The sequence below is a fragment of the Hylaeus volcanicus genome, chromosome 1 (assembly GCF_026283585.1).
Source record: "Hylaeus volcanicus isolate JK05 chromosome 1, UHH_iyHylVolc1.0_haploid, whole genome shotgun sequence".
NCBI lineage: Eukaryota > Metazoa > Arthropoda > Insecta > Hymenoptera > Colletidae > Hylaeus > Hylaeus volcanicus.
In genome coordinates, this window is record NC_071976.1 from 5949701 (window position 1) to 5970916 (window position 21216).

The window sequence follows — 21216 nt, forward strand, 5'->3', positions numbered from 1 at the left end:
ACTATCTTGAATTTTGCAATTCTGATATCAGATTCGGAGTTTGCGCTTCAAATATCTTATAACAACCAAGTTTCATGAAAATCTAATAACTTTTTAATACACATGTCGCCCATATTGGATCCACTATCTTGAATTTTGCAATTCTGATATCAGATTCGGAGTTTGCGCTCCAAATATCTTATAACAACCAAGTTTCATGAAAACCTAATTACTTTTTAATATACATGTCGCCCATATTGGATCCACTATCTTGAATTTTGCAATTCTGATATCAGATTCGGAGTTTGCGCTCCAAATATCTTATAACAACCAAGTTTCATGAAAACCTAATTACTTTTTAATATACATGTCGGCCATATTGGATCCGCCATAGATGTCACACAAGTATGCCAAACTGACACTAAATTTGCCATTTATCTAAATTTACCAAAGCACATAATTATTCGAAGGGGACGAATCCGTACTCATTCCAAGAAATTCGATCTGAAAATTATCTTTACTTTTGCAGGTCCACCTCCATTCATCGACACCCCCGAAGACAAATACCCGGTGGTGGTGGTCCAAAAAAACACGAACAGAACAGTTCTGATTGTTCAGGCGGCAGCGTTCACCAAGTTTGTAATTCATTCTTGATAAATCTCCCCTTTTCCTCCGAACCCCTGTGTTTTTCTTGTGAAAAGTGAACAAGTCTCTGTTTGCACCAGGTATTTGGGGAACTTGACGGTCTGGTTCGACGAGAAGGGTGAAGTAGCTGACTGGGACGGAAATCCGATTCTTCTTGATTACTCTATCGAAGAGGGTGAGATCTCGAGTGTACAGTATCGTGTAAATCTATTTCGCTTTCTAGACTGCTTTCTAATACAGTAAAGTAAAGGGAGTTTCTACGCGAAGAAAATACAAAATTACCTTCGACCAGATCTGTTCAGATTTAATTCGGAGTAAACTTAAAAAGTTGAAATAACGTTTCGGTCTTTTTCGGTTACCAAGTGTTATCAGGCGAATGAATATTTATTCGTTATGTAAACAATAACACCTATTATTTCAAAGTTTATTCAAGATAACGTGAAATGAGATAACGCGTTACATGCGACAGCGTTACAAATTAGAATTGCAGAATGTATTCAAACGTGCAAACGTGGATGACTGATAATTTCTACTCGCTAACTATTTATTATCGGTGAACTGACATATTTAACGAATAATCCTTGCAAATTTGAAACAATAGAAAACCATTTGTTTTCTATTTTTCGATATGAGGCAATTGAAGTGTATATTGTCTATATAAAGTCAAAATATTGAAACGTTTAAAATACAACATTTGGACAGATCCAGAAATGCTGAAAGCTTTGGAACCCTGGAAAGCCGCCGTGGATGAAAAGTCATCGTCAAAGGTTGGCCGAACGAAGGTTTACCTGGACAATAAATGTCGCAGAAGCGAGTGCAATCTCGGGAATTTAATCACAGATGCGATGGTGGATGCTGTGCGTAGAGTAACCATTTCTGAAAAGAAAGTATTTACTATAAGAAAACGAATTGAGAATTACGAGTACTAAAACACTCCAAACAGACACAACAAGATCCATTAGACAGAGAAATTACTTTCCGGCTCTTGCATTTATTTTTCACAAAATTCAGAGAAGTTCATCGCTAGATTATCGGTTTATTCATTTAGATTCGATGTGAATATAGAAAATGCATATTGCATGCAGAAATTATGCAGTTACGCAAAATGAAATACTAATATTATTTAATATATTATACATGTACATATGTATTTATTCAAAAAAGGTAATTTGCATGTGTTTTGTATGTTTTCCACATTAGCAGAAATGCAAAAAGTCTGTAGTTCACCTATTACTAACTAATTAATTAATATTTATAACGGGCATTTGAATATGGCATCTTTGGTCGGTTTATTTGATCGATTCGATGTTCGTAATTTTCATTTTAAGAGACGTTTTCCGTTAACATTTTGATTGCATTTTTAACAAATATTGTCGTTTAAAATTTAATGAAATTCCTTGGTTATTAAATCATAGAAGACTCACAGTTTATTTTTTATCGTAGTTCGTGGAGAAGGCTGAAAATAAGACTTTCTGGACGTACGCTGCTGTTGCGTGCATGAATCCTGGAGGAATACGTTCTCCCATCGAATCCGTCGGCGAGGATGTTACTTTCGGCGATTTGATGATGGCTCAACCCTTTGAGAACACGTGGGACACGCTCGAATTGAAAGGCAGCTGTATTATGCAGGTAAGAAATATTACATACGTAATGTTCCAAAAAGTAAACCGAAGAACCGAAATGAGAAAATATCGTGTTTCATTATTTTCAAGGGATTATGAATGAACTCAGCCTGGAGCTTCAAAACATTACGTTTAATTTACTCGTATTCTGAATTATTTAAAATAATTTTACTACGTAGACAAATCTCGCGAAACAATTCACGTTTCGTTTGCCCCTATTGGAGACTTCTTCTTACCAAAGTGCAGCGACTGTAACAGTCTCTAAGGCTTCTTTCGATCTCATTAAACGTCGGTAACTGCCTTTGAAATTTGCAACAATTTAACCTTTGACGTGACAGTGTGGTATTCTCGGTTATTTCTTCGTTCCCTTTTCTAAAAATAAACTCAATCCAATCGAGATCAATAAAAATTTAATTTTTAACCAAATAAAATCAAATTTACACAAATGCTTTATTTCTTTATTTTCGTAGCAGTATTTCTTTGATGTAGTACTTTTCAAAAAGTTTAACTACCACTGGATTAAATAATTTTTTTTTATTACAAAACCATCTTAGGCCATTATTGGCTCATAGATACATGTTGGAGTACAAAAATATATAACTTATGTCTTAAGTTGTCTATATAATAACATCTCGTCCTTTATATAATTACTTACAAATTAATGTCACACTTCTTACAAAAGTCATTAATTATTTTCAATGCTTTGATATTGAAACTTTTCAGAAAGTTATTGATATTATAAGGGGAGTCCACTTCAATTCTTCTAATTTCTTCAGCATCTCCACTCTCTACTTATAATACGATTAAATAATTATTATCCATACTGTGTTGGCGCCTCCTGTTTTCACCACTGGAGAGCTACCTCGCGTTTCTCACAAGTACTCGGTTCGCCTAATTTTCCTATATAAAAATTCCCGACCGACCTCCAAACGTCCCGAAGTCTAAGGTTCGGGCCTGCTAGGTATTTGTATTTGTATTATTATTTATTGTGAAACATTTACGTAGTTATTAACACATTTCCTGTAACAAAATATCTTTATGTTTACATATACCTTTTTAATATTAACTACGCACGCTTATTATACCCCTTTCTTCCTAATATTGTTTATTTTATCTTTGGATTATTATTATCATTGCTGTTCTGTTTATTGTTTATCTACTTTCCCTATCCTATCCTTTTCTATTATCACATTTTTTCGCAGACTTTTATTCTAACTTTGACACATTGCTTAGTATTTAGCTTATAAAATTATGTTTGCACTTTCTAGGAACATCATGATACTTTTAAATACCTCAATTCTTTCAGTCTTAATCATTTCTTGTACATTATACCTTTTATCAATTATTATTTTCCCTATCCTATCAAACAATTCTATACGCTGGAAATTTCTTAATGAGCAATTTAACAGTACATGTTTATGGTTTCTTCATCGAACCCGCATATGCATGTCTTATTATCTATCAATCCTTTTCTACCTAACGATTCCTTACGATTAATATGGTTTGCCCTAATTCTAGGTATTGTTCTAATCGTTTTCCTGTCTAGTATGTTTTCAAATTTATAAAACCACGTTTTGAACTTTACTTCTTTTTTACTCTCCCAAAAGTTACTAAAATAGTAAAGTCCTTCCTGTTAGGTACCCTTATTGACGAGTCCACTAGCAGGCCCAGGACGAAACGCTCCTCCCTTCCTTTTTCTCCCCTCTCTCGCTCACCTTTCACAGAATTGGCACTACGATACTAATAAAATTACGAAAAATAATTCGATGTTTCAGATTCTAGAATTGAACGGAATTCTGGTATGGTCTGGATTGAAAGTGACTTACAACATGACAGGAGATACCAGAATTGTAACAAACGTTAAAATCAGGTAATTAGACGAATTACGATTCTTTGAAATTCGATACTCAAGACAGTTGCTTTCTTTAGGTGTCGAGCCTGCGAAGTACCAACGTTCGAGGATTTGGAGGACGATGAATGGTACAGAATCGTGGTTCCAACTTTCTTGGTTGGCGCTGGCGATGGATACCACCCTTTTACGACCTGCGGGATTAATCACAAAATTGGGGAAACGGATGCGGAACAATTGGCCAATTACATGAAGAAAATCAGTCCCATTCTAGTCGGTCTGGATCGTCGAGTAACATTCATACACAGGAACAAAATATAGTCTGGTTAAGAATTTTTATTTTCGTGTCATTTCATTATTTAGTTGCATGTTTCGAACCGGTTGTAAATCCTTTTAGAATATGTTACATCTTACGAGTAACGAATAACGCAAGTATGGATAAACAAAGACGTGTTAGAAACATACAATTCCATCCATTTAACGAATCTTTAATTACATCGCATTCGATCCGCCTGTAAAAAGACTCGCTTTTCAGTATTACAAATAAAGATGTAAAAGTTTCTTCGAAATGGGTTTTAGCAGTTAGTTTCTTTAATACGATGCAAGTGGCATAGAATATACCTCATTTGTTTATTTTAAATGAAAGTATACATTATTACGATTAAATACGAACGAATAATGTTTACTTGTCCGCTACGACTCCGATGATAGTATTTTGTTATTAAAAAACAAAATCCTAAATCCAAAATCCTCCATTTCGAAAAATCTTAATACTAGAAATTAAAGAAAAGTTTGCAACATGTAATTTCCACGTGTTAAGAATGTAAGTTTTAAACGGTTTAGAGATAAGCTCTTCAATTGCGCCCAATTACGTTTCGCGATCGATTTCGCGATCGATTTCGCGAGTTGACAGCGCGAGGGAATTCACAGAAATTTCGAGCAATAGAAACGGCGCCGAAAATCTCGCCCGATGTCGCCAAGAAAGCAGGAAACGCTGGCTGCTTATCTCACGGTATCTTGACATCGCGGCAGGTGAAGCATTTAAATAATATATCGAACAGGTGAAATAGCAGCTGTTCGTCTGCACCGTTGCCCTCCGCCAGGGCGCGTGAACCGCTTTGTAATGCCGCGAGGGCGCTCCTTTTCCAGCCAAAAATTCGCGATCTTCTTCGCCGTGACATTGTTTTCCTTCGCTTTTCAAGAAACCTATCGACGCTGCATCCTTGCTTTCATACATTCATCGCAAGTTTCTTTTCCATTTTTACCGAAAAGTAAAAGTAAAAGTAGTTTTTTATCAACGGGAGTCTTAAGATTTTCGATTTTAAAAAGTTAGCTCGCGAGTGGTCGACTATCTGCTCCTCAAACTCTAACGTCTAAAAAGGTGGATTCGGACTATACGACACGGACCGTCACGTTCCGGCAACGACACGTACCGGGACCGACACGATAAAACATTAAAACACGCATTTTAATGGAACTATTCACACTTAACAGACACCGACCTGAACGTTCCGTCAACGGGAATAGTGTTAATAGTTCCATTAACTCTTTGCAGCACAGGAGTTCAGGTCATAAAATAGACCCATGTTGCACAGGAATTTTATTGCGTTTCAAATCAAACAAAATTGTTATATTTTTATTAATAAAGGTATCACATAATGTAACAGAATAAATATAATAACAAGGGGCGTCACATTTATAGTTTTAAGAATATTAAAATATAAACAATCAAAATAAAAATATGTTTTTTTTGTAATACTCCCCAAGTTTCATGGTGGGACGAATAAAATCCTACCATACTTTCATCATTTGCAAACAAATTTAATCTTTAACTAATTTTTATATAAATTAACTCACCTCTACGATTTTTCACATAAAACCAGGAAAGAAATATTATCCCAATGAACCTTCCGCTTACAACAATTGTTGAACCGGTATTAGCATATTGAAAGCTGCCAACATAAGTGTATACATTTGTAACATTGGATGAATACAGGGTGTCCCAAAAGTCGGGGAGGAGCCGGAAATGGGGGGTAGCTGAGACGATTCTGAACAACAAGTTCCTTTGCAAAAATGTCGGATGGGGCTTCGTCAAGGAGATATTAAGAGAAAACCCCGACCAATCAGAGCGCGCGTAGACCGTTGAAGCGGCCGCGGTAGCGAAGGCTACGCGCTAGGCGGCAGCGTCAATGTCCTTCGATGCATGTCGAGTCACTTGTTCGCGTACAAGCGCTGCCGCCTAGCGCATAGCCTTCGCTACCGCGGCCGCTCCAACGGTCTACGCGCGCTCTGATTGGTCGGGGTTTTCTCTTAATATCTCCTTAACGAAGCCCCATCCGACATTTTTGCAAAGGAACTTGTTGTTCAGAATCGTCTCAGCTACCCCCCATTTCCGGCTCCTCCCCGACTTTTGGGACACCCTGTATAAAGTATCAATTGGCGAGAATAAAACATTTTTTATTAAGCAATGTTTTCGCAACAAAAATTAAATCTATCGGAAGCAATTTAAAAAAAAATTGATACAAACGTTTGTGGTAGATAAAATGACACCGATGACTCCGATTTTTGTACCGTTCTTCACGAGGATTGTGCTGTTTTACCAACTGCTTCATGTAAATAAGACGAAATATAAACCTATACACATGCAGCTATTGCAAAATTTCGAGGTGGGATTAAAAATCTCCCACCATGCATTGCGGTCCATCAAAAAGGTGGGACACTTTTAATCCCACCGTGTCCCAAAGAGTTAAAACGCGTGTTTGAATGTTTTGTCGTGTCGGTGCCGGTACGTGTCGTTTCCGGAACATGACGGTCCGCGTCGTATAGTCTGAATCGACCTTTATTCGTCCCAGAATTGATATCCCCCGATATTTTCATCGTTTCTCAATCTTCATCGATTGAAAATCGAAAGCACGTAACGAGTGCGCGCGAATCAGAAGAATTTCAGCTCGCGAGTTCGAAGCGCGCCGTTCATTGGTTTGAACTCCGCGGTCTTTCGATCTCGACCGTTTCCTTGCGAGAGTTGCGAATCGTGGGAGGAAGAAGCGTTCGCGGGGCCGAAGTCTGCGGGAAACTCCAGCGCGAAGGGGTGAGCGAGGTGCGGAAAGAAGGAGAGAGAGAGAGAGAGAGAGAGAGAGAGGATGAAACCTGGTCAGCGGGGAAAACGGGAGGAAAATTGCAAGCCGGACGAGGAGAGGGAGGATCGCTCGATGGAGAGAACGAGAAAGATTGGTTGAGAAGCCGGGAGCGACGAAGAGGATCGAAGGGTTCCAGGCGAGGGGGGGGGGAAACGCGGATGGCGAAAGAGAGTGGAAACAGCGTCGTGGAGGGAGACGGAGGGGAAGGTGGGTAAGCAGAGAAGGGAGGAAAGGCAGCTGCAAGCAGTCGGTGCAAGGAAGAGACCGTGCGAGGGTAGAGGAAGACGGGAGCAGTGTCATGGTGGCAGGTCTGGCCTGCTGGCTGTCCGTCGACGGTCGACCTGCTCCCTGGCTTACCTGACAGCGCTCGCCTCTCGCCAGTGTTTCCAAAGCCGCGTACACCGATGGATCGTCTCGCGATCCTCTCGTGAGCCCTTTGAGCTCGCCACGCTCGGATGCCACCACGTCATCCCCCTTTTCTTTACTCTACCGCAGCCCGAAGCTGATCCGCAAACGATCGTCGGATATCGGTGGCCCTGTGTCGCGGGAGTCGACAGTCCACCGAACCGTGCACGCAGAGAAACGGCTGATTCCGAACCCGAACCAGCCGCACAGACGGCGAGCAAGAGGGAGGGAAGTGACACGTTGCGATACGATCGATCCAACGGCGAAGTTACGCGCGTTCATACAAACAGCCTCCTCGAGAACCGATCGGGGAACAATGTGCTCGTGACAGAGAACACCAGCTACCCTGGAATAGCTGACGATCTAGCTGACGATCTAGCCGACGATCTAGCTGACGATCTTTCCAGTTGTTCGATAGGGAACTCTCCTCGCTCTTCGCGGCCTCGTGGAGCACTGTTCGGGGGAAGAGGGCCACGCCGAAGAACACCAAGGACACAGTGAAAAATACCAACGCACCGAGTAGGAAACGGATAAAACGTGGGCGTTGAGTGATTGTTGTCGGTGCTAGTTTCCATCGAGAGTCATGAGAGATACCAACGATATGATGGAGGACGCCCTGTCCGAGGTACGTAATAGCTGATAAATCGGCCCGAGTTTCGTTTACCTCGTGCTCCCGGCTACCACGCTACATGCCGGTGTCACCAGTCACCATCGCCACTGGAACTCGTTCAACTCGCCGTAGCTATTCTGCGGTGAAAGAGAATCCTTCCTCGCCACGAGAACATGACGTATCCGTGCGCACGGCCTCACAGATCCAGTGATCCTCGGATCGCTTACCTCGCGGTGGCCCCCTTGATCCGTTTAAACACCCTCTGGATACAAATACCAAACTCTTTTTCGCCCAACCAGTTACAGTTTCAGAGTATAACATCGCTGTGGCTCATTCCGAGGCTGGACTCTGTTTCTAAGGCGTACCTAGCGAAACATGAAGAATCTAGCAAACGTGAACTTAGAACGCTCTTCGAACAGACTCCGATTACTCTATGAGATTACTCTATAGTTTACTAGCCAAAGCCTCGTGATCGTTCCAATTAACTTTGTCACTGGAGCGCGGGTCACGTAGAAATACGTATTTAGTAGATTTGTGAGAAGTGTTAAGAGATCACGAATCAGCGACGAAGAATTTCTTAATTATTTTTCATAAGTAAATTAAGACCCATGTAAGCTTGAGGTCCAAGCCAATCGACTCGATCTGTTTCACGATCTGTTCATGAATACCAGTTTCCCTTGATAGTTGTATGTACTTTACCCACGAGCCAAAATAAACGCGCGTTGTTGTCAGCTGTGAGGCGACAATGTACCTGCATCGTTCGTTACAACAACGATCATCGAGACGTTATAAAGTTTCTCGTACGGGACGAATAGAAATTCCTGGATCTAAGCTCGAAGATGCTGTACCTCGTACGGTTAATAAAATCCAGAGCACCCGATATTAAGAGAGCCCCTCTTTTTTCGTCCAGGTTGTATACTCGAAACCTCCATGCAAATGTAACGTTGCCTGTTTGTTCTCGGGTTTTACTTACGAGTGAAACTGTAGTAAACGCCCAGGGAATACGGTACTCCGAGTACTGTATCTGTACTGAGCCCGAATCTCGTTTTACAAACGATTTCGCATCGATGTCTCGCGTAATACTCCGAATCGCGAGGATCACCGAATGGCCCGGTTCAGGAGGAATCGAGAGATTACGGGACACTTGGCCTGGAGTGTCGACTCAACTCCGCGATTTAGAAACCGTGCAGCGCACGGTGGCCCGTTTACGGAGGTCCCGTCGTGGAAACGGGCTCTGCCTTGCTCCGCGTCCTTTCCCAACTTTGTACTCCAGATTCCACTGGGGACACTTGAAGCGTTATTTGGAACTCGTTTGAGGTTGTAACGATGAGCGATCGTTTATCCTTCGACATCGATCTTTGTAAGTACTCTTGTGGAAAATATGGATCCGCTTTTCTAGACGGAATCTAACCTTGGTTACGTATGTAGAATGTGGATACCTAGAGCCCCCGTAGACTGCAGACTTTCTATACTTAACTTTGTGATTTTAATTCTAATAAAAGACAATTAGTATGGAGGTAATATTTGTGGTTTATCCTACCGTATCGTAACGCTCAATCTCTCCTCCACAGGTCCTGAATCGATCTCCTCCTCTTTCGCTATTGCTGGTCCAATTGATTTGACGAGTTCATTGAAGCTGGTTATGTTCATTCGATAAAAAGCGAAAATGTTTTTCGGGTAATCTAGTAATTTGGAATGCATTGTATAAAACTTTCCTTGCAATAATCTATCACTGTAAATGGGATGTACCCGATACTCTCGGTTTCTCTTATTGATCCTTCTCCTTCGTGAAGCGTTGTATAAAAGCAATAATAACATTTCTGGTTGTTGCAAACAATCCTTTGTGTTACCACCGCCAACAAAATAAAGAATAATGCTTTGTTATCCAAGTATTACATAGAAAATCCCGACGATAGTCGAGTTGGTGGAACATAGTTAAATAATTTACAGAAGGTAAAACTTGTAATATGGGTACATATAGTCTTATCTTGCTAGATCCTCTTAATGAATATATCTCAATAACGATGTGGTCAGTAATTGTTATTTTTTTTTAAATGGTTTATAATTTCGAATTTTATAACATATAGTTACGGGAAACTGGGATGCTCAAATTAAATCGAAATAGACTCGTATGATTCGCATTTAATCAGAGAGTAATAGAGCGTAGCTTTGTTAAAATTCTCCATTAAATAAATCGTCGGAACAAGTACATTAAGGGGATATTCTAGTCTAGTTTCGCTTATCCGAAATAAAAAGATCGAGAAACATCTTTATTAATACGAGCGGCGCTAGAACTCAAACCAGAAAAATTAAAAAATATTGAAAATTGAAAAAATTGGAAACATTGCGAACCTTTGATATTAGTTTTGTATTCAATTTTGTATTCAAGTTTGGTTTGAGATCCACTCGTGGTCGCATCTTAGAATTTAACTCTTCGATCGACCAAACATCCCGGATAAACGTGTTACGCTTAAGGTTTATTCGTGAAGCGTTGATCAAATAAAACTTTGCTGCAAATTCCAGTACTTTACTTGTATTCGCCTGAATGCTCTTCGAATTGCTCTTAACGCGCCAACAATGAAACTATAGACTCAATTATTTAGCGATCTTAAAAATAATTCAATTGAAATGCGTTCGATGCTTCGACGCCGATTATCGTGGACTTTCTATACGGAAAAGTGCACTTTCGTTTCGCGGAACGTTTCCAGAAAAAGGTAGCAGAAGCTGCAGCACCTGTACGTGTCACTTACGACAAATTACAGTGTTTGGATTTGACTTGGCCGGTAACGTCGATTGACCGTGTTATTTTGAATTCGATGCACTTTCCCGTTGCGCGAGTTATTAAATTTTGTACTTACGCATCGGTTCACGAATCCATACCATTATCGGTTATGTTCTTCCACGTCTACGTACATTTGCATTCGTTTTACGCTCAGCCACACTCGTCCGTTTCTAGAGCTTCCTTTATGCCCGCGTTTTTATTGGATTTTTCTGCAACAGCTTTGGAAGGAAATTTCGATCTCAATTTTATCCTCCGTTACTTTGGGGAAAATGAAAGTGTAATTTCTTAGAAGCTTCTTTTTTCGAATATTCGCAACAATTTTCATACTCTTGAATGATTTTCACTCTTGTTTGACCGTTTCGATTAATCGTCGGTTGCAGCATTTCTTTAACCCTTTATTTACTGAATTTCTCAAAAGTTTTTAAAATTTAAGCGTCCATCTTGGTCTTGTATCATTTTATACAGTTGCCTCTAACAAGCTACCGAAAGAAGAAAAGCTTGTGCTGGCATCCAACAATTAAAAACGAACTTCATAGAACTGGACTTGAAAGTCACAATAGGTCTCGATGCCTTCAATTAATACAGTACCATGAGAAAATTGACGGGACTTATAAATCCCGCCAGTAAATAAAGGGTTAAAGCCTCGTAAGATAGATCGATGAATTCGACTAAACAAATGCTATCTTATCATGGATAAAAATAAACAAGGTTTCATTTATAAAAATTCATTCGTTAGATATGTCTGCCCCGCCACTTCGCTTACAACAAAATTATATACTCCGTATAATTTGTCCCTTCCAACCAAATAACTTCTGTAAAGGCATTTCTTTTGTAGTTTCATCCTTTCGCGTGATATTTAACCATCCCGATTTAAACGAAACACTCTATATATTCGATGTACTATTTCTTTTAACACTTTCGCTGCGGATGACGCACATGTGTGTCCAACTGAAAATATATGGTTGTTTTTATTATTTTTCAGTTTTCATTTGTTTTGTTCAGCAATCGTATATATAATATACGCTTTTCAAAATAATCATATTAGAACATTTGTAAGAAATTTTTCATTAAAAAAGATATCATAATTGCAGCTCCCAGCGAACGGTTACTTATTTTCGTCCGCAGCGGAAGTATTAAGTATTTCTTAAACCATTTCAGAGGACGAAACATACTTTTCTACGCGGTGTACCATTTTGGCTGTGTCTCGCTGTAGAACATTTGGTTCGAGTCAAAAGGTAGCGTTGCCCGTTAACCTCTGAGACCTGAGAGTTTCTTTTGGTTACCGTTTCGTCGAAAAAGGTAAAAAGCTCGAAGCGCACAGCCTTCGGGAGAAGAGAAAACGCCGAGCACAATAGAGAGCGAAGTGTCTGCGGAATCTTTTTCCGGGGCAGGATGGAAAAGTTTGAGGAAAAAGGGGTTGGCTGGCCGATAAAAATCCGTGTTGGCTGGGACGTTAATTGGATGTCTCTGAGTCTCGATTCGGAAAACGCGGGGGTCCTTCTGTGTCGTGGTTCTCGTTTGTGCATCGCGTCAAGGGAACAAAATGTGTTTGTTATGTCTATAAATAGAATGTTGCCGTTTAGCGGGTAATGCTGAAGCATCGATCGCGGGCGCAGAGGAAATGTCGGCCGGCGTATCAGGCTTGCTTGCCGCTAATTAAAACGTTAATGGTACCCGGCGTGTACCAATTAAAGCCGATGCGTTCGCGTCTGGTGTATTAACAGTAATTTCACTGCATTTAATAATTCTAGAACCATGCTACGAGCTTTTCCGACAAACAAAAACGCCATGCGCCGTCTCTGAAAACTTTTAACCAGTGGTTTACAAACTTTTACGAAGACACCCTCTAAAGAAAAGACAGTTTCTGCGTTTCAAATTTAGAATTAAATTTTTATTTGCGTATCGGTGGAATTTTGATTAAATACGTGCTTGACCAGATCGATACATCGAATTAATTAATATCAAGTCTGTACTCTGTATTTGTTCCACGATCGGAAAAATTTCTTCATTCCTACGAATTAAACATTAATTAAGGCGTGCTCCTTTTTCATAATAAAAATCCTAGATAACTTCACCTTCCGTTCTGATCGTTACGGAGACTCCAGAGAAAGAGATTTCAATCTTGAAAAATTCCGATTCACGGAACTCGTGGAACGTGGAATCCGGAGTTAAATAAATCTTGGATCCGGACCGTTTCACCAACGCAGAAGGGAAACCATGATTCCCAGCGTCTGTTATTTCTGCTGTAACTCTGTTGAACGTTGGCAATTATTACCGAAGAAACACTGTACTTTGACGTAACGACCTGAAGGGGAATTATGCAAGCGTTTCTCCGATGACAAACTTCTAAAACGCTATTTCATTGGCTCAATTAGCAATTCAATTAACGTGCCGCGAGGCGCTCTATGATTTCGTCGATCCTCGGAAAAACGTGGAACGTTAACGCGAATTCGTAACGGAAAGCAAAGTTTTGCATAACGTCGTCGTCACGCTTCTGTTTCCAACGAGACGTCTCCGTGGAATTAATGGAGGAATTATTCTATTCTCGACGTCTATCTCGCCCGAAACGACTTCAGTGGTTAAGTTATTCAGGACTTGCTTGCGCGGATATCTGGATCAATCATCCAACAAATCATCTTTGGTGTCCTAATCCAATTCTGAAAAAATTGTAATCTTCTACTCCGTCGAGGATAATGACTTTAGAAAGCCGCAACACAATAGATACCGTGCTCGTTGTTTATAGGTAAATTATTCAATCGTTTCGATAATTTAGGTCTTTCGCGTCTTTTATTTTTAACGAAATACAGTAAGGTCTCTATAAATGCACAAATATCTCCACCATAAATGCACTGAAGCCATCCTGAGTAGTGTAACATGATCCGGGACAGGGTTATAATACCCCTTGAGAGGTCCACGAATTCGATCGCTGAACAGTATAAATATGATCTGGAATCGGATTACTCGTTGAGACAATCTTCTACTACTATCTACGACTATCTTCTGATTAAAATGATACCAAATACGACGTAATTCGCAACAGTTGTAACAACTTATTATGTGTCATATATTGTAGAACACAAAAAAAAAAAAAAAATGCATTGTAAATATCGACGGAATTATATCGTGTTTGGTCTCATTTTAATCAGAAGAATGTCAGGAATATGATGGTAAGGGTTTTACAACAAAAAAGTTTCACCGTTGCATTAAATTATCTCATCGACGTAGCCTGGTATTTTCGCTCCGTCCTCTTCCTTTATTCGCTGTCCTTCTCTACGTTCGAAGCTCGTCGGCAAATATCAGAGAATATACAAAGTCTACCATAAATGCACTAGTTCAGTCCCGAGTTTGTGCATTTATGGGGACTTTAGAGTTGTTGCAGAACATTTCTTATTAACCTTCACAGTGTTTTTTCGTTGCTATTTTTGCGCATATCTTGCTTAAATAATTGTTTTCTTCGATTAAAATAGTATGGAAGCGATGTGTCCCAAAGTATCATCACTACATATACGTCTTTGTTACCTTTAGCTGAAATTGTCAGAATTGTCAGAAGTTTCCTTTGAGGAAACAATTTCCATTCCCAAACTCTTCGAGGACCATTTGCCAAGGGTGAAATAATAGGGCGAGATAATATTCTTTTTCCATCCTCGCGTTCCTTGTTTCTCCGTTCGGAAATTTCCAAGGGGGTGTTCTTCCCCCCGTAATTTTCCCGTGTCGGGTCCCCTCGAAAGGGGTGGGAAAACATTTTCCATCCTGGCTCGGTGGTTTTCAGCGTTTCGTAGGGCCGCGAGGCGAGTCGCAATTACATAATTCACCGTCGCATCAGGATCTTGATAAAATACAAAGTACGATTACACCCCGCCTGCCGCATAAGTTCCTGCTGGCAGATATTACTTTCCGTGGCGTATTCTCTTCTTTGAACTTCTCCCTTCCGCAGCGATATACAGAGTGGGACCATTCAAATGCCAACGCTTTACTCAAAAATGAGAAAAATTCTCGTCTAAATAATAATTTCAAAGATAACGTTATGGAACACAGAGTCTACCCGTCAACTTATCCCACAATTATCTAGGTATTTCCGGTAGTGAAATTAAAAAATGTTTTAGACAAATGTTTAGTAGTTCTTGGTGACTTGTATGTTCGCATAGTTTTAAATATGAAAAAGTAGACCCTGTATACTCGATTCTGTTTATTTTAAGTTAAATGGAAAAGTTAAATGGAACACGCAGTTACAATTAAACGTGAGCGATACGACTTCGTTTAAAACAATAAAATCCTAAAACCTTTTTCGCAAAAACCTGCCTAATCGTATTTTATCGTTAAAATTATAATCGCTATTGTACATGTAGTATTATCGTTTATTTGTCGATTTAAACGTAGTCGATCTTTTATTCGTTATTCGAAATTTGTATTTACGCGAGCATTTTGTCAATCCTTGTACGTACATAGGTATTATCCACTTAAACCATCCACCCTGTATGCACGAGGTAGCAGAGCAAGTCGATCCCCGGCTAGATTGCGGTTTTCCACGTAGTTGAAACTTTAATCGGAGTTACAATGCTTCCTCGTGGAGATCGATCCGAATTTTGCGCCAACGCCAACCCCTCCCAATTTCTCTTTGTCCCTTTTATACATGGTTCTCCGGCGATTGTAGCGACGAAACTGTCTAAATGTGCCCACGTATGGCAATAATGTTTATTTACGAGCACCCAGAACTGTACCGACGGCGATATTTTTCCCTGTCGCGACGGAAATGCAGTTGCCGTGGAAATTGATTTCGCTGAAAGCTTCGCTTACTTTTCGATGCGACAGTTATGCTCCGTCACAGTGTATCTCAAACCGTGGATCGCCAATCCGTCCAAGGTCCGCTTGTTTTCGTAATTAAAATGTTACATTCGAGTCAAACATAAATTGTTTCGTGTTATCGTGGCCCTATTACAATAGGACGTAGATATTAAGTTTTAATTGTTCCAATCAATAGATATTAAAATGTAGAAAAAATACCTCACGATTACTTATTTAAATTTTATTTGAATTATTGTTATAATAATTTGAAACTTTAAATGCATTAAATATGTATATCTCCGAATTAATTGAATATTTACAATGCTTATAGTATCATTCAGTCTTCGATTAAATCGATCATCGATTAGTTTGTAGCCAAAATGTACATTCAATGTCACAATTTTTTATTTATGTACTTTGGCCTACTAAACTTGAAAATCGCGAGAAAAAATTTTTCTATGGATAGATTTTTTTTATATGATTTTTTTAATTCTTTTTTTCGATTTTTTTCTGACATACGTTCACTATTTTAGGTCATGTCTCGAGTTAGAAACGTCCGATTGCGTCGCGCAAGTCGTCATTTTAAAGGTAATCGAATCTCCAACAATTGCTTTTCACATTATTTTTCAATCGGTTCAATAGTTTAAGTGTTACAAGCTAATAGATATGAGAAACTTTGATTTTTTCGGTTAAAATAAAACACGAATATTTCTTCCATCGCCATGAAAAAATAGAAATTATCAAATTATGTACAATTTTTTTTTTTTATTTTGTAAACTAGTGATATTAATTAGAATCACGGTTGAGAATAAGTATTCATCAAACACAGTAATCGTGAGAAATTTTTCTATATCGTTATATCTGTTAGCTGAAATAGCTAAAAATTCATTTTTGATAATAGTTAACATTACATTAATTATTAACAATGTTTGCTCAAGCAATAACCGAGGCTATGACTTTGCTGTAATATTACACCGCACGGACAGCGGTAGATGCTTTTTCTAAAAATATTCAAAATCATTACTAACCAATAGCTAACTAGTTTGTGATTTCAATCACCAATCAATTACGTTTCTTTTGAGTAGTTTCGTGTGCGGACGGCCTTACAGTTTCCAGAATATTGAATACGTTCAATTGGTATATTTTAAATAAAGTACACATGATTGTAATTAAACATAACTGAAAGTGTCATGTACGCCACGTTGCCAGACATTTTTTATTATTAAAAACAAAACTCTGAAACCTCTGTTAGAAAACCCTTTACATCATATTCTTTCCAAGTAACGCCTGCTGTGCATTTTTTTCTAAATCTCTGTATGTACGCCATATTTTGGTTTGCTTTCTCGTACTGATTCAAAAGAAAACTTCAAGAAAACATGCATTTTTAAAAAATTTGCCCTAGCATAAATTTATTCCATATAACCGCTAATAAAATTTGCTAGACTTGCGATGTTCCTTTATGGGGGACATCCGAGTGCAAAGGGTTAAAACGTCTTCCGTAATCTCTTCTCATCGAGTAACGGTAATTTGTAATTGATTTACCATAATAAAGTTTGACACGTTCTATTCCGAGTTACAATATTTTCACCTGAAGAAAAATGGCCTCGGAATTGGAAGTTGCAACCGATTGTACGAATCATTCAAAGTTATACTTTGCAGAAGTTTGCGAAACTTCCCTCGATATTCCACTTCCTTTGGAATCCTTATCAGTTTCCTCGATTCGCATTCCGCCAACACGAAATCTAAATTTCAAATGGAATCTTATTTCGTGAGCGAAACTTTCTACTTCTTTTCGCGCAGCTAGGCGAATCCCTTTGAACTTTATTCCTCTTTCCGGCACGGAATTGTTCCGTGAATTCAATCCGACGCGAAACTACGATTTTCCTTTGGCAACATTTCATTCCACTTATTCTCGCTTAGACGCAGACTGATTTGAAAGAAACATTCCGCGGTAGAGAGTCAAAGTACGGAAAACCTTTTTAATAATTTTCGGATGCGGGCTAGGGTTGTCCTCTTGAATCGTAACAAGTATCATGACAAGTATCATAGGTATGACAATTTATTTCCATCCGACTCCGAGTCTACTGTTTTCGCATACACGGTTGTATATTTCTTTTAACGACAAGTTTTTCCACGTCGATAATTAAATAAGCGTTCGCAGCTTATCGGTTAGTCGTTACATTCGTTAGGTTTTATGTGCGTAACAAATGTTTTTCATACATTGTTGATTCAATATTTAACTTGGTAGTATTCTCAGTATTCGAATTGATATAGTTAAAATTGAAAAATTCGAGAACTCGTTTTAAATTGTACGATCCATCGTCTGTATGTCAACGAAGGTAGACAAAACTAAAATTTGTCAAAGTAAAATTTTCCTTAAGGGGTCAAGTCTAGTCGGCGGGGTGAAAAAATGGGCATTTTAAATCATTTTGTTTACAGTAATTTAATATATTTCGTAAAACAAATAATACTAAGTTATTATGTAATGTTTTAACTTTATTCGAGACAAATTTCAAAACAAAATATTTATAGTAAACAGAGTTATTGCCTTATTTGTTGGACCCCGTTCCGCAAGTAGTGCTTTGCGGTGCCAATCATAACTTTTTATTGGTTCATCTAAAACCAATCTAACAAACGCAAAACATTAGATTATTAGTTGATCTAGTAATTAATCGAAGCCCTTCATTCTTTTGTTTAAATTAACAAAATAGCGGCCTCTGATCATTTACTTATGCATTTGCAAGGAAAAATGTCTATCGTTTATAAAAATTGAAGTTTTAATCAAAACGGAAAATCCTTCGATCAATAATTAATATTTTATACCTGGAATAAAGTGTGTGATTTTCGTTCAAATCCGTCGAGTGGTTTTTGAATTACAGTGGTCACCGACTATGAAAATATAGTTTCGAAAGAAAACAGGTTTAAAGTTTTACTTCGGTTACCTTCTATGGAGAGTCAGAGAGCCTTTTATAATTTTAGGATATCTCGAAAACTATTCATCGGATTAATTTGAAATTTGCAGACTTACTTTCAAGATGTTATATAATATTTTAAAAGAAAAAGAAACCGATTCTTTGGAAATCCTGACTATACCTAACCCTTCAATTACTCTATATTTAAGTGGTAGAAACTAGAAACGTTAAAAGTTTGCTTTAACACGTATTATAACGTGAATTATCTTACAAATTACGCATCTTGTGATACGAATCGGCCTGTATTTCAGCGAGATTAAGCGGAATTAATACTTACCCGAAGGAAATTCCAGTTTATTACCCTGTTTTCGTGGTTTTTAGATGCACAGTACAATACAGGACGGAACAGTACTCTTATAAAGCTTTGCTATAGCTTTTTTTTAATCCTCTTGCATAAATCTGTTATTTATCAAACTCCGCCGAGTTTTTCTCCACTGTTCCATTCTCTATCTCCTCCTTTTAACGTCGCCAGGCTTTAAGTCTATTATTCGACGCACAGTAGCGATTCTGTTAAACGTCCAATTTTATCGTTTCTCGGTGGAAAATCGATTTACAGCGTGGTATGCAAAAATATGCAAAATATTTACAGACGGCTTGTATCGGTATCATATTTACGATATATCATTTACGAGGCGAACTCGACGTTTTGTTGGCTTTTTACTGCACCTCTGCGCATCCGCCTCGCGTAAGAGTATCGATATTCGATGTCGCTACCTGCCGATAACTGCGTTTCAATAATACGAGTAGTGCATAAAAATGTCGTAAACGAATTACGAGTCGTAGCTCCTCCCGAACATTTATTCTCCTCGATTAGTCGATTGTTATCAACTATCAACCTTTGCGCGTGTTTTCTTATTATGCACTTACGACTTTATAGCTGCAAGCGTGTTCAAGCTTCATAATTTACTATACATTTTTTATCCAGAACCGTTAATCTCCTGATATTAATTAGAAGCCGCAAGTTTACTTAAGAGTTTTCCAAGAGATAGGAATCTCTATCCTGCTATTAATTACAACCTCCGTTTTTTTTTTCTACGTTATCATTCACGACCTAGCAACGTCCAATATCCATAATGTAACGTGTGCTTTTGCTCTCGTCGAGTGTCTAATCTTTTCATTCGTGCTGTAGCCTTCTTTCTTCTTTCGTACGTGGTTGTTATCGATAAACGGTAAGATTACTATACTGAAACTTATTAGAGTATCTTGTACAAAGTTTGATAACGAATGGTCGCACTTTTGTGTCCATCGGTTGCAGGAGGAAGCTGATGGTTTTCTTTTTTGTTGTGTCGGATAGGTATGGATTAGAGATCACGGTTTTGAACGGGTATTAAAATACACGGTTACACGGAACACGTATTGAAATACGGGTATTGAAGTACGCTGACACCTGGATGTCTAAATACACGGATATCTAGGTACGTATACGTGCATTGAAATACACGGATGCAGTATTCAATTAGTTTTATATACAAACTTTTATGTAAAAAAAGCTTTCATTCTAAAATAATGATCCTTGTTAATTTTGAAAAAATTGATAAGCAATAAAACAAATAAATATAAAAATATAAACGTAAGAAGAATAAATATAACGGAATAAATTTGTTCGTGTAATTAGTAAAGCTTTATTTATTAATTAAAATAACTGTCCAAATCAATGCGCGTACCCGTGTATTAAAAATACACGGATTAAAACACGGATCCATTAATTACCCGGGTATTTCGATACGCGTGAAGTAGGGATCTCTAGTTTGGATTAATTTAGAACGACCAATTTCAGTTCTTGATAGTTTTGTTGCGAGGCGAAGCTGTTCTCTTCCATTCCGCTGTCCGTAGGGATGTCAGTGTGATTTTCACTTCTTGTGGTTGGTCATCGTTCATGTTTTTTCCCTCAAACAGAGAGCAGTTTAATCCCAGTTCACTGTCAGGCAAATTTAAAGCGTTTTGCCTTGGGCGCCGTGATTTAATACAGATATGAAATGTAGATTATTATTTTGATAATATAAAGTGGTATCAACACTTTGCACTCGAGGCCTTTTTTCTGGTATCTATCAGCAACTCGAGATACTTTCTTAGCATTCTATTGTTACGGATGCTAAGCCCTCACGAAATGAGCTCAGAGAAATGTTTATATCCGTTAAATCATTTTTTGTTTAAATATCAGCTTATAAGAGATGATGAGACGAAACTTTTTTATATGTACAATTTATTCGTAGGACATTTAGTTTTGAAAATAATAAGTTCGTTGGAAAAATTGAATTTCAGGTAAAAGGTCTGAGTTTTCAATTTTTATCTCTGACACTCAACGTTCTTTGAATAAACTGTAAATATAAAATAGTCTCGTTTAATCATTCTTTATAAGATATTTTTTTTAATTCGATTATTTGACTGTTGTTTTTGTTTCCTTTAAGACAACAGCAACAGGATCAGGCGACT

General features: G+C 38.3%; 2 protein-coding genes across 8 annotated transcripts in view; both read left to right on the forward strand.

Moving 5' to 3' along the window:
• Positions 1–4664, forward strand: part of LOC128878887 (apyrase-like) — a 27408-nt gene extending 22744 nt beyond the window's left edge. For all 3 annotated transcript variants that reach the window (XM_054127565.1, XM_054127640.1, XM_054127730.1), the window contains exons 7-12: positions 509–614; positions 705–799; positions 1327–1481; positions 2068–2253; positions 4022–4116; positions 4176–4664. In XM_054127565.1, the coding sequence (XP_053983540.1) occupies positions 509–614; positions 705–799; positions 1327–1481; positions 2068–2253; positions 4022–4116; positions 4176–4416 (878 nt within the window). In that variant the 3' untranslated portion in view covers positions 4417–4664. The remainder of the gene's footprint in view (positions 1–508; positions 615–704; positions 800–1326; positions 1482–2067; positions 2254–4021; positions 4117–4175) is intronic.
• A 2564-nt stretch (positions 4665–7228) lies between these two features.
• The window catches only part of LOC128879165 (uncharacterized), a 61058-nt gene continuing 47070 nt past the window's right edge, over positions 7229–21216 (forward strand). For 3 of the 5 annotated variants that reach the window (XR_008457587.1, XR_008457590.1, XM_054128106.1), the window contains exon 1: positions 7229–8262. Coding sequence is in view for 1 of the 5 variants with exons in the window: in XM_054128106.1 (XP_053984081.1) it covers positions 8221–8262 (42 nt within the window). In the remaining 4 variants the exon portion in view is untranslated. Of the gene's footprint in view, positions 9608–20182; positions 20199–21216 lie in introns of those variants that run through there. The other 2 variants (XM_054128275.1, XM_054128364.1) reach the window with 2 other exon arrangements.